General features: G+C 39.3%; 1 protein-coding gene across 2 annotated transcripts in view; it reads left to right on the forward strand.

Annotated features, from left to right (window-relative positions):
- EBF2 (EBF transcription factor 2) overlaps window positions 1-21,381 on the forward strand; it is a 191,392-nt gene that overhangs the window by 155,964 nt on the left and 14,047 nt on the right. For both annotated transcript variants that reach the window (XM_025463054.3, XM_025463055.3), the window contains exons 11-14: window positions 16,125-16,213; window positions 17,556-17,621; window positions 17,705-17,882; window positions 19,459-19,644. In XM_025463054.3, the coding sequence (XP_025318839.1) occupies window positions 16,125-16,213; window positions 17,556-17,621; window positions 17,705-17,882; window positions 19,459-19,644 (519 nt within the window). The remainder of the gene's footprint in view (window positions 1-16,124; window positions 16,214-17,555; window positions 17,622-17,704; window positions 17,883-19,458; window positions 19,645-21,381) is intronic.

The following is a 21,381-nucleotide window of genomic DNA, read 5'->3' on the forward strand; positions in this document are numbered from 1 at the left end:
CCATGGAAACTTTTGCTATCAGGGTTATTACCGTGGAAACTTGAACAAGTAATTACAAATGTGCTGAGTACCAAAAAGCAGTTGTATAGGATGCTGGGAAAATACACTTGGGAAATTGAACCCTCTTAAACTGAGATAATGGGGAAGGCTAAGAACAGTCCAAACACAAGAAACAGAATATACGAAGACCTTGGGGTGAGAAAAAACATGGGACATATATGATGGCTACTATGAACAGGGTAGAAAGAATGAGTTAAAGAGAGGTTGGCCTCAAGCTGGAAGAGAGAGTTGGGACCTGCTTGATTGGCTCTACCCCAGGTGCCATGGGGAGCTATTGGAATATTTTAAAGCTGAGGAGTGCCATGATCAGATTTGCCTTTTAAAAGATTGTTCTGGCTGACTTGTAGAGAATGACTTGGAAGCCAGGGTGGATTCAAGGAGGTCGGTTGGAGGCCAGTATGGTGGCCCCAGCCAGAAATGATGGCAGCTTGGACCAGAGTACTGGTAGTGGGAAAAGGCAGAAGGGGATGGAATCTAGGAGGTAGCATTGGCAGCACTTGATGATTGATTGGATGGGGTGAAAGTTGGGGAAAGGAGGGGAGGAGATGCCTCTCAGGTTTCAGGTTTGAAAAATTGGGTGGGTATAGTGTAGAAAGTGATTTTTAAAAAGGTATAAAGTGCTAAGGGAGTTCAGAGGAAGGACAAAATACTTCCAGCTGGTGGAGAGGTGGGAAGATTTAATATCGTAAAGATGTCAATTAATGAATAAATTTAACACAATGCCAATCAAAGTACCAACAAAATGTTTGGGGAAACTTTACAAGAGTTCACCTGGAAAAATAAAGGTGCTAAAATAGGACCCCTCAATTTGAAAAATGAGAGGGCCATGCCCTACCAGACTTAAAACCTATTTTAAGTTTCAGTAATTAGAAGAATATGGGGCTTTGGAGGAACATATAGAAATGTTATTCAATGGAGAACATTAAAAAATAAACAGGTTTTGTACACATGAATAGTATAAATACCTAAACATGTATATAGGTGAGGAGCCATCTCAGTCAATGTGGAAAAGATGGAATGTTTAGCAAGTGGTATTGGATGAGCTAGTTAAGCATCAAAAAAAAAGTTAGATAGCTAATTTCTTATTATAAACTAAAACATTTGAATTAGATATTTTTATTAAAAATCTACACATTTCAAAATATTATTATTATAATCTGGAACCTTGCTAACCTTGACCCTAAGGCAACCATCAAGCATAAATCTATGATTACATAACAAGAAAAAATTTTTTTTCTTAAGATTTTATTTATTTAATCATGAGAGGCACAGAAAGAATGGCAGAGACATAGGCAGAGGGAAAAGCAAGCCCTGTGGGGAGCCCGATGTGGGATTCAATCTCAGGACCTCGGGATCACACCCTGAGCCAAAGACAGACATTTAAACGCTGAGTGACTCAGGCATCCCAACAAGAAAAATTTTGCATGTCAAGGTGAGGGTCATTAAATCAAAAGGAAATGGACAAACTGAGAACATAGTCATTACATGTGACATATTCTCTTACGTATAGAAAGATTTATCCATTTGTTCAGCAAAAGTTTATGTAATGCCTATATTTGTCAGCAACTGTGTTATGCATTATAGATAAAAGAGATGAATGTTAGATATCTCGCAAATTAAAGAGAAAAACAAAGATATGTAAATTAAAAGCTAGCAAGGATATCGGGAGTTAATTCAGGAAGGAATACAATTTAGCAGTAAACATTCTTAAAAATCCCAATCATATTAATAATCAAATACATGCAAATTAAGGGAGCTACGGGATAACATCGCCCCCCCCCCCCATCAAGTTGGCAAAGATTTCTTTTTTAACAAATGAAAATACCCAAGTTGGCAAAATTGACAGAAAGTGGAGACTTCCTAACATACTACTGTAGGAGGATAGATGGCTCTGGGAGAGTATCTTGATGGTACTAGCTTTAAAAATGTATATACCCTTTGACCCAACAATTCTACTTTTTGGAATGTATACTTAGGAAATAACTGAGTTTGCCTGAGGGCTGTTCATTAGAGCAGTGTTTATGGTAGTGAAAAATTGAAAACATCCTTAGTGTCCATTAGGGGACTCATTAAATAAACAATGAACCATCCTTACACTGAAATACTTTTTAGACATTAAAAGTAGTGCTGTGAATGGATATTTAGTTCCATGAAAGAAATCTGTGATATAGGTTTAAAAAGAGCTTAAAAACTATATGCACAGTATAGTCCAGTCTGATTTATATACATATGAAAAAAGAACAGTTGTGTAAAAAACCCTAGTAAGATACAGAAACCTGCATATGAAAGTGTTAACAATGGTGGTTTCTAGGTGTTGGTATTGTTATTATTATTAGTTTCAATTTTTGCTTACTTATATTTATTACTTTCTGAAAAAAATTAAGGAATTTTTAATTAGTAATGAAATAAAATATGGTGTAAAACATTAATGTTCCACATATTGAAATACTGAAATAGCAAACATTGGTAAACTTGATTCTTTAGGTACAAAAAGAGTGTTTCCAGCCAGGGAAGCAGTGAGGCTTCTTCCAGAAGACTGCTTTGGAGAAAGAAGGACCATGGGAGGCAGTTAAGGGTGAGGAGGGTGGGGACAAGTTGTTTATTCTTCCACAAACAGAGAAGAGAGTAAATATATAAACGTTGTTCAGGCTGGCTCGGGAGGCTGGTCACTCTCTCTAAAAACCTCCACCTGAGGTTACTGAGCCAAATGTGACTCAGGTTGGTAGAGACAAGTGGCTAATGTTACTCATGAAGGGGCCCAGGCGCTACAGGAAAATGAATCCGTGATCTCTTGACTTGCCCACTCAATGAGCAGCCACCATTAGAAACCTTAGTCCAATAGCTGGACAGGCAGTGGCTTCCCTAGGTGTCTGGAGGTGGGGCTGCTCTGCCTCAGAACGGAGGCCTACCTATGGTGAGCCTGGATAATCCTGGCCTTCTCCTTGGGGGGAGGGGGTGGGAGTGACCGGCAGAGAGCTCATGGACTTCCAGCCAGTCTCCTCCTGAGCTGCATATTCTGGCCTCAGAATGTGCTCGGCTACAGAATAGTGTGTTGGAAAGCACTATAGGCCTAGACAAAGTACTCAGCTCCAGTGGTCAGGTGGAAAATGTCATCTTGATTCCCAAGAAAAGAAAACCTTGAGAAGTCTAGAGAGCTTTCATGGGGACCACCAGCAGTAGGGTGACATCCAAGAGGAGGATGCACTAGATTCAGCCAGAAGACGTGCTTTCAGATGCTGGCTGTGGCATCAATGACTTGTTTGACCTTTTGATAAGTCACCTAACCTCCCTGAACCTCATTTTCTTCATCTGTAAAGCTCTGGTACTAATTATACTATTACCCATAGGTGTTTCCCTAATTTGGCTGAGTATGAGAATCATGCTTGGCTCCATTCCAGACATACCGAATCATATTCTTTTGAGAGGGTCTTAGAATCTGTATTTTAAACAAAGAAATGAGTTTGAGGAACCTGAGTCCTGCTCATCAGGCTGTTGTGGAGACTCTCTGGCTGGTAAAGCTCTCTGCATGTGGGGCAGTTCTTATGAGACTGAGTCATTGCACTGTGAACACAATAATATTTACTCTTAGGTGGAACTTTCTAGGAGACTCAAAAAACAGGAGGTGGGAAAGGAGACTCTGAGGTCCAACCATTGGTGGTTCCTGTGTCCAAGGATACACCTCCATAATAAACCCAAGCCTATTAGATGTAACTTACCTGGTATAATTAGCCAAAATGCAGTAATCAGCTCCCCATGGTTGTTGCTGCCAAGTACAGCATAAACAACATCAGGGCTCTGAAAAACAACACATTTTCTTCACACATGTGACTTTGCAGGTCTATTTTCCTCCAACCATGGTTTGCTAAAGTACAGCTTGCTGCTGCAGAACTGAGAAATCCACGTGAGAATATAGCTCCTCGGGAAAGGTCCGATTGCCTCTATCTGCTTAGAGACCTATGCCAGCCAGGCTCAGAGAGGAGAAGAGCCTCTACTTTCCTCACAGATCTTTCCACAGAGAACTGGCAGGGCAGAAAAATAATCCTGGGAGGGGCACCCAGTGGGATCATGGTTATTGGTTGCACAGGTCTTTCTGGGCTGTTTTGAGGATGCGGAAAGAGAAAATCTGAAGGCATGCACTTGGGGGTGGAATGGCCATTGTTTATAATGATTAAATCTGGACCAGCCACAGAAACCAGTGTAAAGTCATGATGCATGTGGCCGATGGCAGGTCACTGAGCATATGGGCGTAGATGAGCAAAGCTTTTCAGTGTTATTACTATGGCTCTTTGCAGAATCTGGTCTAAACATTCGATTGCTGGTTAGGAAGTCTGTAAGTTCTAGCATCGGATAGAACTAGTAAGAAAAAAATGGTAATACTAATTGAGGAGGTATGGCCAGGCTCTGTCTCATGAGTTCATGTCATCACTGCCTTTTCTCACTGTGATGGTTCTTTTAGTATCTCGACTTTATAGATAAGAATCCTTCTGCCTGAGGTCACCAAGTTAGGTGAAGTCCTAGCTGTCTAATTCGAAAGCTGCATTCTGAACCGTGATATGTGTGCTACTTACCATCCTGTGGTAGCTTCACAGAAGATATTACACCAAGGCCATCTGTTTGGCTTCATCCAATAGTTTTACCTGAAAATGCCAATGGCCTTGGCTCTCTGGCTGTTACTGTGAGGAATTGCACAGGAGACAAGCCTGGGCAGTGAGCATGGAGGCAGCTCAGAGATTGCCTTGCCCGTACCCTGGTGCTCCACATTGCAAAGTGGGATGTTCCTGTACCACATGATGTGATAGGATGAGAACCTATGAATACTTCGAATTCCAGCGAAGTCATAGAAACTATCCTGTCCATGAATAACTGGAGTTGTGGAAGGCAAAGGAGTACCAAGACCCACTTTGTTATTAAGAGAGAACTTAGCCTGGGGGTGGAAGGCAATGACCGGGTATAGAAGCCTAGATCTGAGCCCCAACTTTCCTGCAAATCACTAAACTGTTCTGCACCTCAGTTTTCTAACTGAACAAACAGGAACAAATCTCCCTGGGAAAATGAAATGGTATAGGTATGCAAGCACATACTTTTTATAGAAATATAAAAATATAAGTCCGATTCACTGCTGTCAGCTTTTGGCAGACAGACATACACCTTCTGGGATGAGTTCTAGGTGGCTTTGCCCTCATCACTGTTGGATCAAGGGTGGGCTTTTTCATGTTTTCCTTTTGGTAAGAGTGAATTCTTCTTGAAAGAACTACTACACCATGCCCTTAATATCTGGGTCTGGATTAGATATCCAGATTTTGTAGACAGAGAAGGCCAAGGTGGCCTGAGAACATGGCTCTGCAGGTAGAGTGAAGGGAAGATGGGTTTTCAATGGAGGACAAAAGGAGCAAAAGACACTGACTTGGCCCAGGTGAGCCCAGGCACACATGGAGGAGCTGCTTGTTGAGGTGTGTGGTTGAACTTAGAAGCTGCCAAATGAGAATTAATGGAGACGCTGAGAAACCAAAGAATTCATGTCAACTAACCCCTTCCCCCAGAGGACTTCTTAAGTTTGTACTTTAGCATGACCAAATGCATTTGATCACCTACCCCTGGTCATTATTTGGGAGAAAATGTTAATAAGAAAATGGCCAAGAACAGGCAGTAGTTGGGAGAAGAAATGGGAGGCCTAGATTTTTCTACAAACTTCCAGTCTCCTCCCTGAGGCTTGGTGTGTGGTGTGGGGTCCTCTTTTCATAAAGCTGCATTGCACAGATGTGCAAGCAGGATTGCAAATGTTAATAGCCTATCCAACTTCACATTTCTTTTTTTTTTTTTTCTTATAGCATTACCCTGAAAAAAAAAATCCCATTTAAGAAATGAATCTGATTTTGAGTTAAAAATACCCAATTCAGACATCAAATACTGGCCCGAGTACAATTGTTCCCTGTTCACACTGAAAACAGGTTGAATCAATAGCCCTCCTGGTAGCCTGTAGTTTTACTGAGGTCGCCTCTACCCTCACCTCTTGTGAAATTCGGATCTATCATTCAGCTGAGTCTGAAGAATGATGTCTCCGTTGGAAGCCCCAGAATAGGGGGCTGTTGTTTCACTGGAGACATCCCCCAGCCCCTTAATGGCCTGGTGCTCTCGGCTATAATATTCTAAATACACATTACAGAGAGCATGAGCATATTCATAACTGCTCCATTGTGGCATTTAGATTTACCCTTGAAATTTATCTTTAATTTTTACAGTTGTCTCCTTAACCATGTATATTATTCCCTTCTTCAAACAATCTGTCTTCCCGCTGCAGTTTTTCTTGAAACCAAAGCATAATTAAATATTAAATTAATATTTCATTTTAAATTAAATATAAAAGGCTTCAGTCTAATCTTTCACTTGTGCACCGCTGGTTCTCACCTCGTATTCTTGTTCCTGTAACCACAAAGGCAGGTACCACCTCTTAATAATGTGTTCCTATATTATCTTTGTCCCTTTTTTTTTAATTGGTGACATGGAACTTTTGCTATGTTGAAACAGATGGATATAGAGGAAGATTTCAATGTAGCAAAGGCTAACAATGACATCACATCATTCAACATCCTATGGGTTCAACCCTACCCATCTCTGCTTCTCCAAGAAGTTCACTGCACCAAATAGATGAATCCTATAGAATCATATAAGCAAGAGCTCACAAGGGATCTTAGAGACCATTTAGCTCAACCTTTTGTCTTTGCAGAATGATAAACCAAAGTCCACCTGGCCTTGAAGGTGGGAATGGTTATTGGGACCTAAAACAGATCCCATGCCGGACCAACTTGACTATCAAATGCTGTGAAAAAAAATTTTTAACTTGGGAGCATTAAGATGTTAGTTAAATGTAGGCTCTACATGTTGGACATGAGCAGTAGGGCAGAAGGTAGATGCTTGGACAACAAAAATGGGAGGAAGCGCTGGGAGAGACATAGGAACTAAAATCAAAGCACAAAGAAGTCAGACCTCACAGACTCAATATGTAAGCTCAAGGCTCTTTGAAGACATGGACACTGAAGGGAAGGCAGAATGGAGAAGTCTTAGAGGTCACATGAAAGCAAGAGCTCATCTCTGTGTATCTGAATTCCTCCCCATGCTAGGTTGCTCTACACCTTCCTGACCTGCCAAGAGAGTAACTACCTTTGACCAAAGCCACAGGGAAGGTATTCCTGATGTATGTTTTCCCCTTTGCTTGCACATCAGAGGTTATCTTCTGATCTGGTGTTTGTCTGGCAGTCACATTACATAGATTTTAGGTTTCTTAAGTAGGATCCTTTACCATTGTTTTCTTTATTATTGGAGAAGGATAATATTTCAAGTCAGGATTGGAAAGATTCTCTAGTTCTGTGGGCTAGACCCCTCAGAGGACTGCAAACTCTATACGTATCTGATAAAAGTGAAGATCCTTTGCTGCAGTTGCATGCACATATGTGAAGACATACAGCTAGGCCCAGACTTTTAGAATTTTCTTGGCCTCTTAATGGCCATCCATACACTCCATGATGATCCTAGGCTCCAATTGGAGACTTAGTTACCACTGAGGAAAGCTGAAACCCAGGCCAACATCCCAGAGCAACAGCCAAACTGATCACTTGAATCTTCCCTCACCTCATCAGCTTATTTGTCTCTTCTCAAATTTCCACAAAGGATTTGGATCAACCTTCGAAGCTGCCATTTTGTGATGTGTACTGCCATTGGTTGGCATAAATGACCTCCAACCTGCAGTGTCAGTGCTGTCTTTTTCAGGGTTGACCAGCATTCTAACAAAGAGTCCCTTTTCCATATTAGCCAGTGTCCCCTGTATTTTTGGGAAACAGAAGTAGAGGCATAAGCTAGGGTAAGCATTATCTGGTCTCTGTGCCTTCTCTTAAGGGAAGAAAAAAATCATATAGAATTTATACATCTCGCCAACCCTTTGGGAAAATTAATATTGAACACCAGCCAGCTTCTTTTTTTTAATGAGTGGTTCCCAGTAGATATTTTTAGTTAAATACTATTTACTTATAAAATAAAACCTTTACACATTGCTTAAAGTTTATATCTATTTGCTGGGTCCAAGATATGTAAGTAACCTCATATATTATACCCATAATCAAAATGAGAAATGACACATAAGATCCAGGCTCTCAGGAGAAATATTATGAAATCTCAAGGTATTGATGAAAGTTTTTCCAAGGCTGATCCAAATGGGATTTAGATTCTGTGGCAGTTGAAATGTGTATTATTAAACTCCTTAAGCAAACCCGAATGACTCCCAGTGGAGGATTAAGACATTCTATGTATAGCAAAGACGAAATTCTCATGTCTGAGTTTTCTCTATTGAATTCCCCCTTGATTAGCTTCTGTAATATTTAACTTCATGCCATGCCATAATTATTTAATAAAAGGTAAATATAAATTATATTTCAGTGGGGATATGACCTTTTACCTTAATGTTATGTTACTAAAGAAAGACATAGATAAATAGAGCCTATAGATCGAAGCATATTTTTAATTTACTCTATTTTTGCCTAGCTAGCACTTCTCTGTGTCCCTGTCAGCCGAGAGGTTGGCAGCACTTCACAGCACCCCTGCACTCCATGTGGTAGGAGAGGTTGTAAATTCACACTGATGATGGCGGTTAATGATCTGGTTGGCCCTTCGAGGCAGTCTTGGTGCTGGTGTTGGGCACCTCATTAGCTAATTGAGGTTTGCTTGGCTCACACCAGGCCTGAAATGTCAGAGAACACCCAGGGAGGTGGGGCGGGGAGGAAGCTGGAATTCAATACGAGGCTAACATGTAGAACGCAAAAACAACTGGTCAGTTGGGAAGCCAGTGTGGAACCAAAGTAAAAGTTGTCCAATCCGATTTCGACGTGTCTAAGGCTGAAAACTGGAGGAATTGACTGACTTTGCTTCTTATGGTTTGGTGTTGACTCAACAGTTTCCACTTTATGATTTGTACTTCAAAAGTGCACTTGATTAAATGAAATTGTGTGTGCACACACATGTGATTTTTTCCTGTCTGTATCGACAATGATTTAAAAAAATTTTTTTTATTATTGTCTTCTCATCAGACATATACAACCCATTCCAGAGTTTGTGCTATGAAGTCTGGCAGGGCCTGCCAAAAAACACTCAACATCAGAAATCGATGAGTATGCCTCACCTGCTTACTCAGTTTAAAAGATGAATAGTTAACCCAGTATGGTCAAGAGAGTCTTCTATTTCTGATTTGGGTGGGGAGTGAGAGGGGCTGGGCAGGCAAGATAAACTTGACATTACCCTTGTGTGCTGGTGGTTTCCTATCTAATGGCAAGAACAGTGGGTACAAATATGTAAGCAATTCTGTGCAAGAGAAACCACCATCTACATCCCACTCTGTGTACTGATTAAAGCCTGGCTTTAGAGAATTTGTCTGCAAGTGGCAGGAAGGACAAAGTATAACGAGATTAGTGGTGGTCATGGGGGGATCCCTGGAGCTCTAGAGAAGGGGGAGTGAAAGCTCTCCTGGGAGAGTAGCTCTGCAAATGGGAAGAGGGTATGAGGATAGTGGTGGGGACAACAGGGACCTTCAAAGGGCTAGATTTTCTACCTCAGGGAGCAATCCCTGACTTTATAGCAAATGTATTGTGAGCACACCCATATCTGCAATTTCCATTGTCTCCATATAAGAAGATCAGTACCCTAGGTAACAAAATGGTACGTATCTGAAAAAAGGCAAGAAAATGATTGATTTAGAGCATTTTGTCACTAGGTCTGTTTGCCCTGCAGCAGCGGGCAGCTGTTTGTGTTTGCTGATTGATACCAAATGGAGCCTTCTCTCACACTCTGTGATTGAGAAGTCAGGCAACCTGGCAGGGCTTTACTTCCCAGCTCTGCTGCCCTTTGCTTGGAGCTTGAGAGGAAGCATGGGGAGGGGTGGAAGCAGAAGATGGCACGGCCACTTCTCAACACTCTCTCTGCTCCTCACCAGCTCCCGCCCAGTAATTGAGTGCAGAGGGGTAGCCTTTGACCCACGCAGCTGTTGGCATATCTAGACAGGGCTTGGAACAACATCTCTATTTCAGCAGCAAAGGTTGAGAGAACAGGCCTAGGAGTTGGAGAAACCAGGGTACAAATCCCACCTTTACTCCAGGAACTGCATTGAAAATAGAGGTAAAACCCAAATAGTGGGATTATAATGAGGATTAAATGAGCTACCGTGTGTAAAGCTAGCATTGTGACTGTGATATAGCAAGCCTTTGGTAAATTCTAACAGTGGCAGTAACGACTTTCATTATTGAATATTGTAGCCACTAAAAATACTGTTATTAAAGAGAAAGGCTTCAAAAATTGCTGATGTTATAATGCTAAGTGGGGAAAAAAGTTTACAGAATAATTCCAATTATACACACATCTATTCCTACATATGTTTCTGGGTAAAACGGTAATTTGAGTCCAAGTGTTTAATCTGCCTCCAGCCCCAGAATATATCAGAGGATATTTTCAAGAAAATAAAAAAATAATGGCAATCTAGTATTCACATCTGAAGCAAGCCTGGTGTCATGAATATGCCAGAACTTTTGTGCTGGTGTTCATGTGTGTGCAGAGTTGTGTTGGAGGATGTGTGAAACCTGGAGATGTTATTCCCCTCTAGGCCTCCTCTGTCCCCACTCCCCACCTCAAAGGGTAAGAACAAGCATCACAGGCAGAAACTTGACCTTGATTCAAGAAGAATATACTTATTTGTGGTGTATCTTCAGAAGTTGTCATTTACATGTTAGGAAGACAGAAAGATATTCTCTTATTTCAAGGGCTTGGACAGAATTCAACTCTTATTGTTACTGATATAACCTGACTGCTGGAGAATTGAACCAGTGAAGAACCTAAGAATAGAAAAGTTTGGGGCTCCTGGGTGGCTCAGTCAGTTAAGTATCTACCTTTAGCTGGGGTCATAATCTCAGGGTCCTGGGATCAAGCCGCACATAAGGCTCTCTGCTCAGTGGGGAGTCTGCTTCTCCCTTTCCCTCAGCCACTACCCCTGCCACTCATTCTCTCTCTCTCTCATGCTCTCTCAAATCAATCAATAAATAAAGTCTCAAAAAAAAAAAAAAAGAATAGAAAAATTATGCTATCACAGGACTACTGGTCAGCAGAGAAAGCAGTTAAGTTAGAGTATTTCAATTATTGTTAATGTAAATGTGAAAATTGATCTAAAAGATACAGATCGGGGATCCCTGGGTGGCTCAGCGGTTTAGCGCCTGCCTTCAGTCCAGGGTGTGATCCTGGAGTCCCGGGATTGAGTCCCACATCGGGCTCCCTGCGTGGAGCCTGCTTCTCCCTCTGCCTGTGTCTCTGTTTCTCTCTCTCTCTCTCTCTCTCTCTCTGTCTCTCTCATAAATAAATAAATAAAATCTTTAAAAAAATAAATAAAAGATACAGATCATAAAAAGTCTAAAGATAGTAATATTAGCTGAAGATGACAAATGAACAACCAAAATGTAAATGTGGAAAGTGTGAGGTATGGAAATTAAAGGTGGGCAAAATTCCTTATACGTGGAGGGGCTTACCAGACTCAAATAATAAAAAGGTAATATTTTTAGAGAAATCTAAAAGTACTGCTTTAAATTAAAATAGGATGTGTATCTTTCTCATTGCTAGAGAAAAATATATTCATTAAAAGACTATCAGAGGGATCCCTGGGTGGCGCAGCGGTTTGGCACCTGCCTTTGGCCCAGGGCGCGATCCTGGAGACCCCGGATCGAATCCCACGTCGGGCTCCCGGTGCATGGAGCCTGCTTCTCCCTCTGCCTATGTCTCTGCCTCTCTCTCTCTCTCTGTGACTATCATAAATAAATTTAAAAAAATTAAAAAAAATTAAAAAAAAAGACTATCAGAAAAAAAAGACTATCAGAAATAAAAGTAGAATGTGGAAGGATAAATTTAGAGTAGCTATTATATATATAATATGTTAAATAATATGGTCAAAAAGATACATTAAATAATGCATTTAAAGCATTACACATGGGACACAGAAAACACTTGTATGTATTAATTCACAGAAAACTTAAATTCCAAAGACAGATATTCTGCAGGATACCTTTTTGAATACAATGCAAATAACTGGAATAAATAGTTAATTAATACCCAGGCATCTCAAAATTTTAGGATATTCTCTTTGGAACAAAAGGAAGACAAAATTAGAAATATGATTATTCAAAAAGTTGCAACAAAGCAGGGCTTGGAGGGGGAGAACCATAAATAGGAGATTAGAAATTTTAAATATACAATGTAGAATCTGTGCTAAAACATTTAACATTTTGATAAAATGCATGAGTTTTCTAGAAAAATACAAATAATATCGAGAAATAAAGAAAAAATCTAAGGTTTCTGATTGACAATCTGTTGGATGATGACTATTTACTCAAAGTCATGTAAGCTTGGGGTATCTTGGGTGGGAGGAGTCTATGGACCCATCCCCATGGAAATTTCCAGCCAGTATTTGGATAGACAATGTGGAATCTTGGGCAAGCTCTCTGAATTGGAGATAAAGATTTGTGATAGTTAGCACGTAGCTTGACATGGAAATCAGAGGGACACTGATGAAGTAGACAAGCGAGAATGGATTGCCAAACAGAAGACTGGCTTGGCAACAGGTGTGAAGAGCAGCAGTGATTACAAGATGGAGGAAGACCAGTCCTCAAAGTGGGCTGAGGTGGCTTGGCTAGGGAGGTAGGAGGGAAACACAGCAGTGCACATTCAGGAAAGGTGATGGGTGGAAGAATTTCCAGCAGGAGAGTATTTCCAATGTCATAACTTATGTTTATGATAAGAATGGAAAAATTCTGGGGCACCTGAGTGAATCCATCAGTTAAGCAACTGACTCTTGGTTTTGGCTCAGGACATGATCTCAGGGTCAGGCTCTGTGCTCAGTGGGGAGTCTGCTTGGGATTCTCTCCTTCTCCTTCTGCCCTTCTGTACCCTCTCTCTCTCTCTCTCAAATAGATAAATCTTTAAAAAAACAAAAAAGAATGGAAAAGTTCCTCTTGCTTTGGCTAAAATGTTGTTGGTGACTTTGACAAGAGATATTTCACAGGGTTCTTTCAAACTTTTAGTCAAGAGAAAATATCCATGTTGTATAAATCTTATAGAGCACAGGATAAAATATAGAAGTGTCTCAATTTATTTTTCAAAGCTGGTATAAAATAAAAATCAACCAGAAGCTGGCCAATACCATGCACACAATCCCAATTATTAATATGGACACATAAACCCCCAGCAACAGTAATAGTAACTGATATTTGTTGAGTACTCAGTACATGCTAGGCACTATTCTCAGTAACTTAATTGATTTTAATCCTCACACTAGGAATGTTAAGAAAATATTAACAAATTCAGAAATATACTAAGCAAGTTATATACCACATCCATGACTAGAATTTTAATTGGGAAATATTGGGAAATCTATAAGATATAATATAAATTGGTCAAATAATAAAATTCATTGACTGTAATTTCCTAAAACTCTAATAAGTCCTGGTAAAAATCCTTATTGGAGCATGAAAACTAATTTGATGGTGAAATATTAGTGTCATTTCCATTCAGAGAAAAACAGGAAGGAATATCCACCATCATCCACGTTCTTAGACAGTTTGGGACATTTTAGCCAACACAAGAATAGGATTAAAGAGCTTAATGGAATTAATATATAGGCAAAATGATCATTATACATAGATGCTGTGAATGTGTGATCCTAAGAATAAACAGAAATAATTCATGACATCTGTCAGGGTTAGGTTACAAAATGACATAGCTACCATTGGTTAAGAACTTTTATGTGCCAAGAACTGTGCTGGGGACATTATATAAATGGTTTCATTTAATTTTGACAGCAAACCCATAAGATGGACTTTAAACATAAACTTACAGAAATTAATAGTAGATGGAATTCAAACCCATGATCTATTTGACTCTTAAACTGATACTCGTAATGTCTATGCCATATACCGCCACCCTCAGACGCTGCCTGCACAGACATATAAAAACCAAAAGTGTTTCTAGGCACTAGTAAAACTCTTAGAAAATGTGATGAGAGAATCATATTTACAAGAAAATGATAAAAAGTGAAATGCATAGCAAAAAACAAAAATGAAAAATAAAAAACTTATTACCAAGATGATGAGCAGTACACATCTTACTTGTAGACCTAAAGGAGAAGAATTCATATATGTTTGTATATGTATATGCAAAGACATACACACGAAATACTTATGTATGTATATGTGCATGCGTACTTATCATGGAATTGGGATGGTCTTTCTACATATGATATCTAAGGACAAATTGGAATATGATACTGTAACATGGTAACAGAGTGTTAAAAAGATTAATATGTAAAGTGTTTTTACAAGTAGAAAAAGTAAATAACTAATCCCCAATAGGAAAGAGTGCAGAAAGTATTAACAAGCAATTCATAAAAGAAAAAATTAAAATGATCAGTAAGTATAAGAAAAAGCTCTTCAATCTCACGGATGAATAATCAAATAGCAGTGACCACGTGCATTGCTGGAGGGAGTATGAGTTTGTACATTCTTCTGAGAAGTGTTCGACAGGTTGTGTGTTAGTCTTTAAATATAAATCATAGTTTTTGGTCCAGTAATTCTAATTCTTGGAATTTTCTAATTGAAATCATTAAAGCTATACACAGTGGATAATTATTGCTCTGATTCTTATAATAGTGAGAAATTAAGGATCACATTAAATGTCAAACATTAGGAAGCCATTTAAATAAATTATAGACCATGTCATGGAAAAATATGCAGGAATTTTAAATAATGTTATAAAAGAATAATTAATAACCTGGGGAAAAGTTTGATATATTGTTAAATGATAAAAAGTAGGTTATGTAACAGTGTGAATAGGATGTCTGAATAATTTTAAGTATGTGTGTGTGTTTAAATCTGGAAAGATATAAGCAAAAACGTTAACCCAGTTCATCTCTAAAATGGTGAGGGTATGATGATTGTATTTTTACTTCCACATTTAAATTTGTTTATAATTCTTTTAAACAAAAGGTGTTGCTTTGATACTTAGAATAACAGCAACGAAAATTCATAAAACATATGTGCAAAAAGGAAGATTAAAAAGGAAGTACACCCTCCTGTGTTTCCCACTGCCTAATGGGAGTGCAGGTGGTTATTATTTTATTCTTTGCATCTTTTTTCTTTACTTTGATCATGCATTAATTTTGAAACTACAAAATTTAAATAACAGACTTTTAAAAAGTCAAGGAAGAGAGGAAGGAGAAAGAAAGGAATCGACTCCAAAAACTCTAGCAGAGTAGAAATGCCGAGTGATGTCATTCATTCATTCCCTCCCTCACTCATTTAACAATTTGCTGATGCTAAGTGCTAAGCACCTACTATGTGCCAGGTGCTGCCTTCCACAATGAGAACACAGTGGCAAAACAAAGCAAGTACAAATCCTCATTCTGTGGCACTTTCAGCTTACTGTGAAGCCTGACATCAAATGAATGTACATGTAGCAAACTCTAATTGCAATTCTGAAAGTGTATTATGCGTAAGAACGGGGCTTTATGAGAATAAACTCACAGAAGGTTTGTAAATATACAAATGTAAATATTTGAGAGAATAAAAAAAGTGATAATTAGGAGAATTAATATATGGTGAAGGTATATTTGGGAAAGAGAATGGAGAAGAAGCATGTAAGGGTAGTTTATTGTTTTCATAAAAAACTGGGATATAATTGATTGTTTAATATTTTTGATTATTTGAGAGAGAGCAGAGAATTCTAAGTTGTGTGCACTTAAGGCAGCAATAATAAAACAAGTGTAATCATGCTGACATTTTGAAATACCATTCTAATGCAAAGACATTAAACTACTATGAATCCCAAACTTAAAAATGTGAATTGACCAATGTCACATGTATCTATAACTAACTGTATGCATTATGTATCAATTCTCAGATAATATCAGAACCACTCTATTGCTGGTGGAAGACTTAATTAGAAGATTTGTTTATGGCCATGAAACATACTCAAAAAAGGGAACTTTTATTTTTCAGCATTAAATGAACCCACCATAGACTATGGCTTCCAGAGACTGCAGAAGGTCATCCCGAGGCATCCCGGGGATCCAGAGAGATTAGCTAAGGTAAAAAACACTTTGGAAATTGATAGGTGAAAACCTTATTATGGGATTTTAGCAAACTTGGACAGAGCCAGCAAATTCAGTCCCTTTAAAATTACATTAGGCCCTGACATTTGGCTAAGTTTTAGATACAAAATACATATAAAATATCTACTAACTCTGAGATATGCTGTGATTAATATCTGAGAGAATATGAAATCTGAAAATTTGGTCCTATAAAATAGATACATTACAAGTATCCAGCTTATAAAACATTGCCAACTCTATGAAAATAACTAATTGCATACTGGCTTAAAAGTGTAAGTTCCCACTCCTTTGTATTTGAATATAATTTTATTCACCCATAATGGCAGGGACACATTAATCCACAGTCAGGTATTTATCGAGGGACTAGTCTGTTTATAATAGGTATTTAGTGAAGTGAAAAATGCCTCCATATAAAATTTCTATGAAATGTATCGCTTTTAAGTGAACTTGCTTATGACGATTATATCATGAATCTAGCCCATTATTCTAGCTTTCTTTATTGAAAAATATATTAATTTTTTAGGTATTCAATTAATGAGATGTTATTAAATTTTAACATCTACATTTGCATTTTGAGTACACACATTACAATATGCCATGTTCTCTTTTCTGTACGGTGAGTAAAATTCAAGTACCACATTTGCTTCTACATCACACCTTTATTTTCCTCTTGGAAAAATCCCCAGCCCTACCATTAACTTAGATGATATCTGGAAAGTAGGTTAATAGCAATTTAAAAGGCTGTTAAAAACAGGAGGTGGAAAAGACAAAATGAGACGAAAGGGATTACTGATTACTAATTCTCTCTGGTTAAAGTGAACAGGGGGAAATATTATTGAAAGAATTCATCTTTATTAGAATAAAATTTTGCAGAAGGCACTGCCAAGATAATTTCAGTATTATGAACAACTCTTTGGCAAGCAGCTAAACTCAGGTCAGTCAATCATTTTAAGAATTTTTGGTTAATTAGTGTACCAGATTTTTTAATGGAATGGTCTGAAAGTTTTTAATGGCACTTCCATGACATTATTAATTTTAACCAACCCCACCTTCAATCTGGCCGTTTTTTGTTTTGGTGGCACAATCATGTATGGAGCCATTTTATCTCGATGAATTCCATGTAGATACATATTTATAGAGGGATTTTTATGTATGGTTATACTCTGCCTGTCAAACCAAATATAGGACCTCTTAGCCAGTTATTTATATTTTAGGGAGGATGTCTGGACTTTTTATTTTTATACATCATTTTCCTTTGAGTTTGCCATTTGGGAGTTTTACCTTTGCTTATACCTCACCCTTTCTGCTCTTTTTTTAGGAAATGCTATTGAAAAGAGCTGCAGATCTAGTGGAGGCCCTCTATGGCACCCCACACAATAACCAGGTTAGATGCTCACATCTTACATTCTGTTGAGTCTGACTCTTCGTGCTGGATAAAAATGCTCACCTCAACCTGCCATTTTGTAGGACATCATTCTGAAGCGAGCTGCAGACATTGCCGAAGCCCTGTACAGCGTCCCCAGGAATCCCAGCCAGATCCCAGCTCTCTCCAGCTCTCCGGCTCACAGTGGCATGATGGGCATCAATTCGTATGGCACCCAGCTTGGGGTCAGCATCTCAGAGTCAACACAGGGAAATAATCAAGGTACTACCTTTCTCAGAGTCAAATTTCAAAACATCTTATTCATTTAAAAAGTTGGTTCTGCTTGAGCAGAGGGCAGGTAAAGCTTGTTTCTTATACCATCAAAAAAGCATGTCCGCAGATAAGCAGTGCAATCATATATTGGATTATCTCAATATGATAGGTGGTGTTTTGTGAAATTTGGGGCTTTTTTTGGGGGGGGGTCCCAGGTAAAATCTCTTTAATTGCAAATATTTAAGGCTAAGATGAACTGTTATTTACTTAGAAGGGTTTTGACTTCCTGAAACTAGACTTACAGGTATAATTTGACTACAATGTGCCCTTCTGCTATTGTGATTATCAGCTTGAATAGTGGAAGCAAGCTGAGTCATTGCCATTGCCATTTGTAATGCATGACCCTTTCTTCCTAGTTGCCCAGGAAAAGCGGTTCTGCTATCTAGTGACTTCTGTTTGTGTATGGTCTCATATACAAATGCAGAGCAACACACTTTATAGTTAACTGTGCCTTTTACATGGAAGCATATTGCATAAAGATTTTTGTCACTGAGGTTGATTTTATTAAGGTGCTAAGTTGATCACAAATCATCTTTTTAAAAGGAATACTTTTCCTAATGTTGCCCCTAACCTTGGGATAGTTTTATTTCCAATTTCATTCATTCATTGGAAGAGAATTCCTCATTCTCAATTCTCATGCTCAGGGTAAGTTTTTCTTACAGAAGAGTGGGTATGGACATATGATTGCCTTTATTTTTCTTCCAAATTGAGGTCATTTCCTAAGTAGCTTTAGAGACTGTTATCCAAAGTGGGTTATTTCAGGATAGGTTAGGTGACGTCTCCATGCTGGGGTTTCAGAAGCCTGGGGAAGACTCATGGTCCCTTCCCCATCCCTCCCACAGACTAGATCTCCCTGTACTCAATTGCTGATGCTTCCAAATCTTTGGTCAAAGAATAGCACATTTAGATGAACTTAACAATTTTTAAATAAAGATATTCCCCACCCCTACTCAGGGCATGGTAACAATCTTGAACTAACATTTCCAAAGGTATGATCTGTGGAGTACGAGTGGCTCTTGAGATGTTTTTAGGGTGCCTTTAGCTCACCATTCCCAGAAAAGATACAGTGGTGTGCTAAATTTGGGAAACACTAGGATGGCAAAGTTAAACTTTTTTTTTTTTTTATTCTCTAAGCCCATATGTTTGCCAGTCTTCAAGGAATGGCTACAGTATACAACATCCGCCAAGCTTTACTTGACCATAGAATATTTTCCTCAGTGATACCCATAGGGCTCTCATGTGTTAGGAAGATTAGTCATCACTCCTTGGGGGGTGAGCTGGAGATGTTGACCACAAATGGGAACAAAGAGGAAGGAGGGACTGTCAGGGACATGGCCTTTTGTAGGATGGGGAAGGGAGGTGGGGTATAAAAGCTGAAGAGAGGAAAATGCACTTTCTACCTCTGCATAGGGGTGGTTTGGGGATGTTCTATAGTCTGGGAACCCTGTGAGCCATGCCGCCATATTTGTTCTGTGTTGGATGTGTGTGCCAGTTCACCTATCTGGGCTTCTTCCTTGTTGTCCAGGGTACATCCGCAACACAAGCAGCATCTCTCCGCGGGGCTACTCTTCCAGCTCCACCCCCCAGCAGTCTAACTACAGCACCTCCAGTAACAGCATGAATGGCTACAGCAATGTCCCCATGGCTAACCTGGGCGTCCCAGGGTCACCAGGATTTCTAAACGGCTCCCCTACTGGCTCCCCTTATGGAAGTAAGTGCCCTTTCCATCTATGTGGCTGTCCTTGTGTCTCTGTCCCTGGGTTTTACTCTTCAGCCTTTTGAGGGAGAGTGACATCCCTACACCTTACTGACTTGTAGAGGAGTAGCCCAATTTCTGAAGGAAATGTCCTTCCTGCCTTTTGTTCTTTTCTCTTAGCTAGACTTTGATGTACTTGGTTGCTCAAAGCCTTCTGAAGGAAAGAAAAGGAGTGAAACTATTTGCTTTTTACAAAGAAAGGGAGATGAGGCTTGGGTGGATGTGGAGTGAGGAACAAAGATTCCATTTCAGTTAGCATCGTGCACACTCTTCATTAGGTAATTTCAGATGTAATGTTTTCTTTAATCCTCTTAAGAATTTTGTCCTTATTGTGGGTGAGGAGGTTTAGGTGCACAGCAGTTAATTTATCTAAGATCACACTGCTAGGATAGAGCAGGGCCATCATTTGAATGCAGAATTTGTGGCTTGGTTATTTTGTGTGTCACATCATGCTCCCGTGTCACTTTTTTACATGGCCCTCCCCTCCTTGTATACTAAGAGATGGAATTTAGCTGCTCATGAGACAGACCTCTTAATCCTAATCTGGGTTAGCTAGATCTCCTAGGGGGTTATGAAAACTCACTGCGGTTGCTTTGAGGGCTAAGAAGCCCGAGAGAGTATGTGTCTTCAAACCTACCTAGGGAATGAATACTTCAGGCCAGGGCAGAAGCCACAAAGTCACCATGGTGAGTCTGTGTGAATGAGTGGAATGTTCTTGAAATGCTGGCTATTGTTGCAAAACTCTAGAGCAGACCCTCTGTTCACCCAGAGTGGTTCCCCCATGCCAAAACCAAGGACAAGTCAAGGCCAGCACATAGCCATTTCCACCGCATCTCAGGAAGTGACATGCCAAGGATCTGGAGGCTGCCTTTCTCAGCCTTGTTGATTCTCTGGGAACACACACCCATGAGTTATTTCTGGGTTATCTGTTCACTTCATTACCCTCAAGAGTCTACTCAACGGGATAAGGACATAGTAGCCAAATAGCAGAGGTAGTAGCCAAATAGCAGAGGTTGGTTCTTCTACTACAACTAAAATCTTGTTGCTGCAAAGACATGAATTCTGTGTTGTGTCATGTCGGATAGCCCAGATCAATTAGATTAGAGTGGTCTAAAGAGTTTTGATCAGGAATGGATGCTGTATTTTGTCAAATGCTTTCTCTGCATCTAATGAGAGGATAGAGTGGTCTAGATGAACAAATTCTTGCTTTCTTGATTTATTTCTTTACTTATTTTTACCTTATCTTGTTCCAAAAGTGTTTTGGGGGATATTAATAGTGTGATGAGTGTTATGAAAGTATAAAATAACAACTGTAAGACACTGAAATAAAAGAAAAAATATGGATAGGAAAATTAGATGAATCCAACGACTAGTCTGGATGCCATTTAGCATATTCGAGGCAGCCATTCACTTGGTTTAGAGACTTACAAGATGGGAAAGCAAAGAGAGAAGCACAATTTGTTATAAGATTTTATATCCACACACTTTTTTTTAATAGTTTAGGAGAAATATGATTTTTGTGTTGCTGCAACCTTGGAGAGATTTCTCCCACGCATCATTGTAGAGAAGGTGCCATGTGTATAGAAGGGATCACATGTTCAACAAGTGACACAGGACAAGAGAGCCACTGTGTAAAGGATGGCACATAATGTGACAATAATAAGCATAATTCACAATTGCTTTCCACCTTAC

This window comes from Canis lupus, chromosome 25 (assembly GCF_003254725.2).
Source record: "Canis lupus dingo isolate Sandy chromosome 25, ASM325472v2, whole genome shotgun sequence".
Classification (NCBI taxonomy): domain Eukaryota; kingdom Metazoa; phylum Chordata; class Mammalia; order Carnivora; family Canidae; genus Canis; species Canis lupus.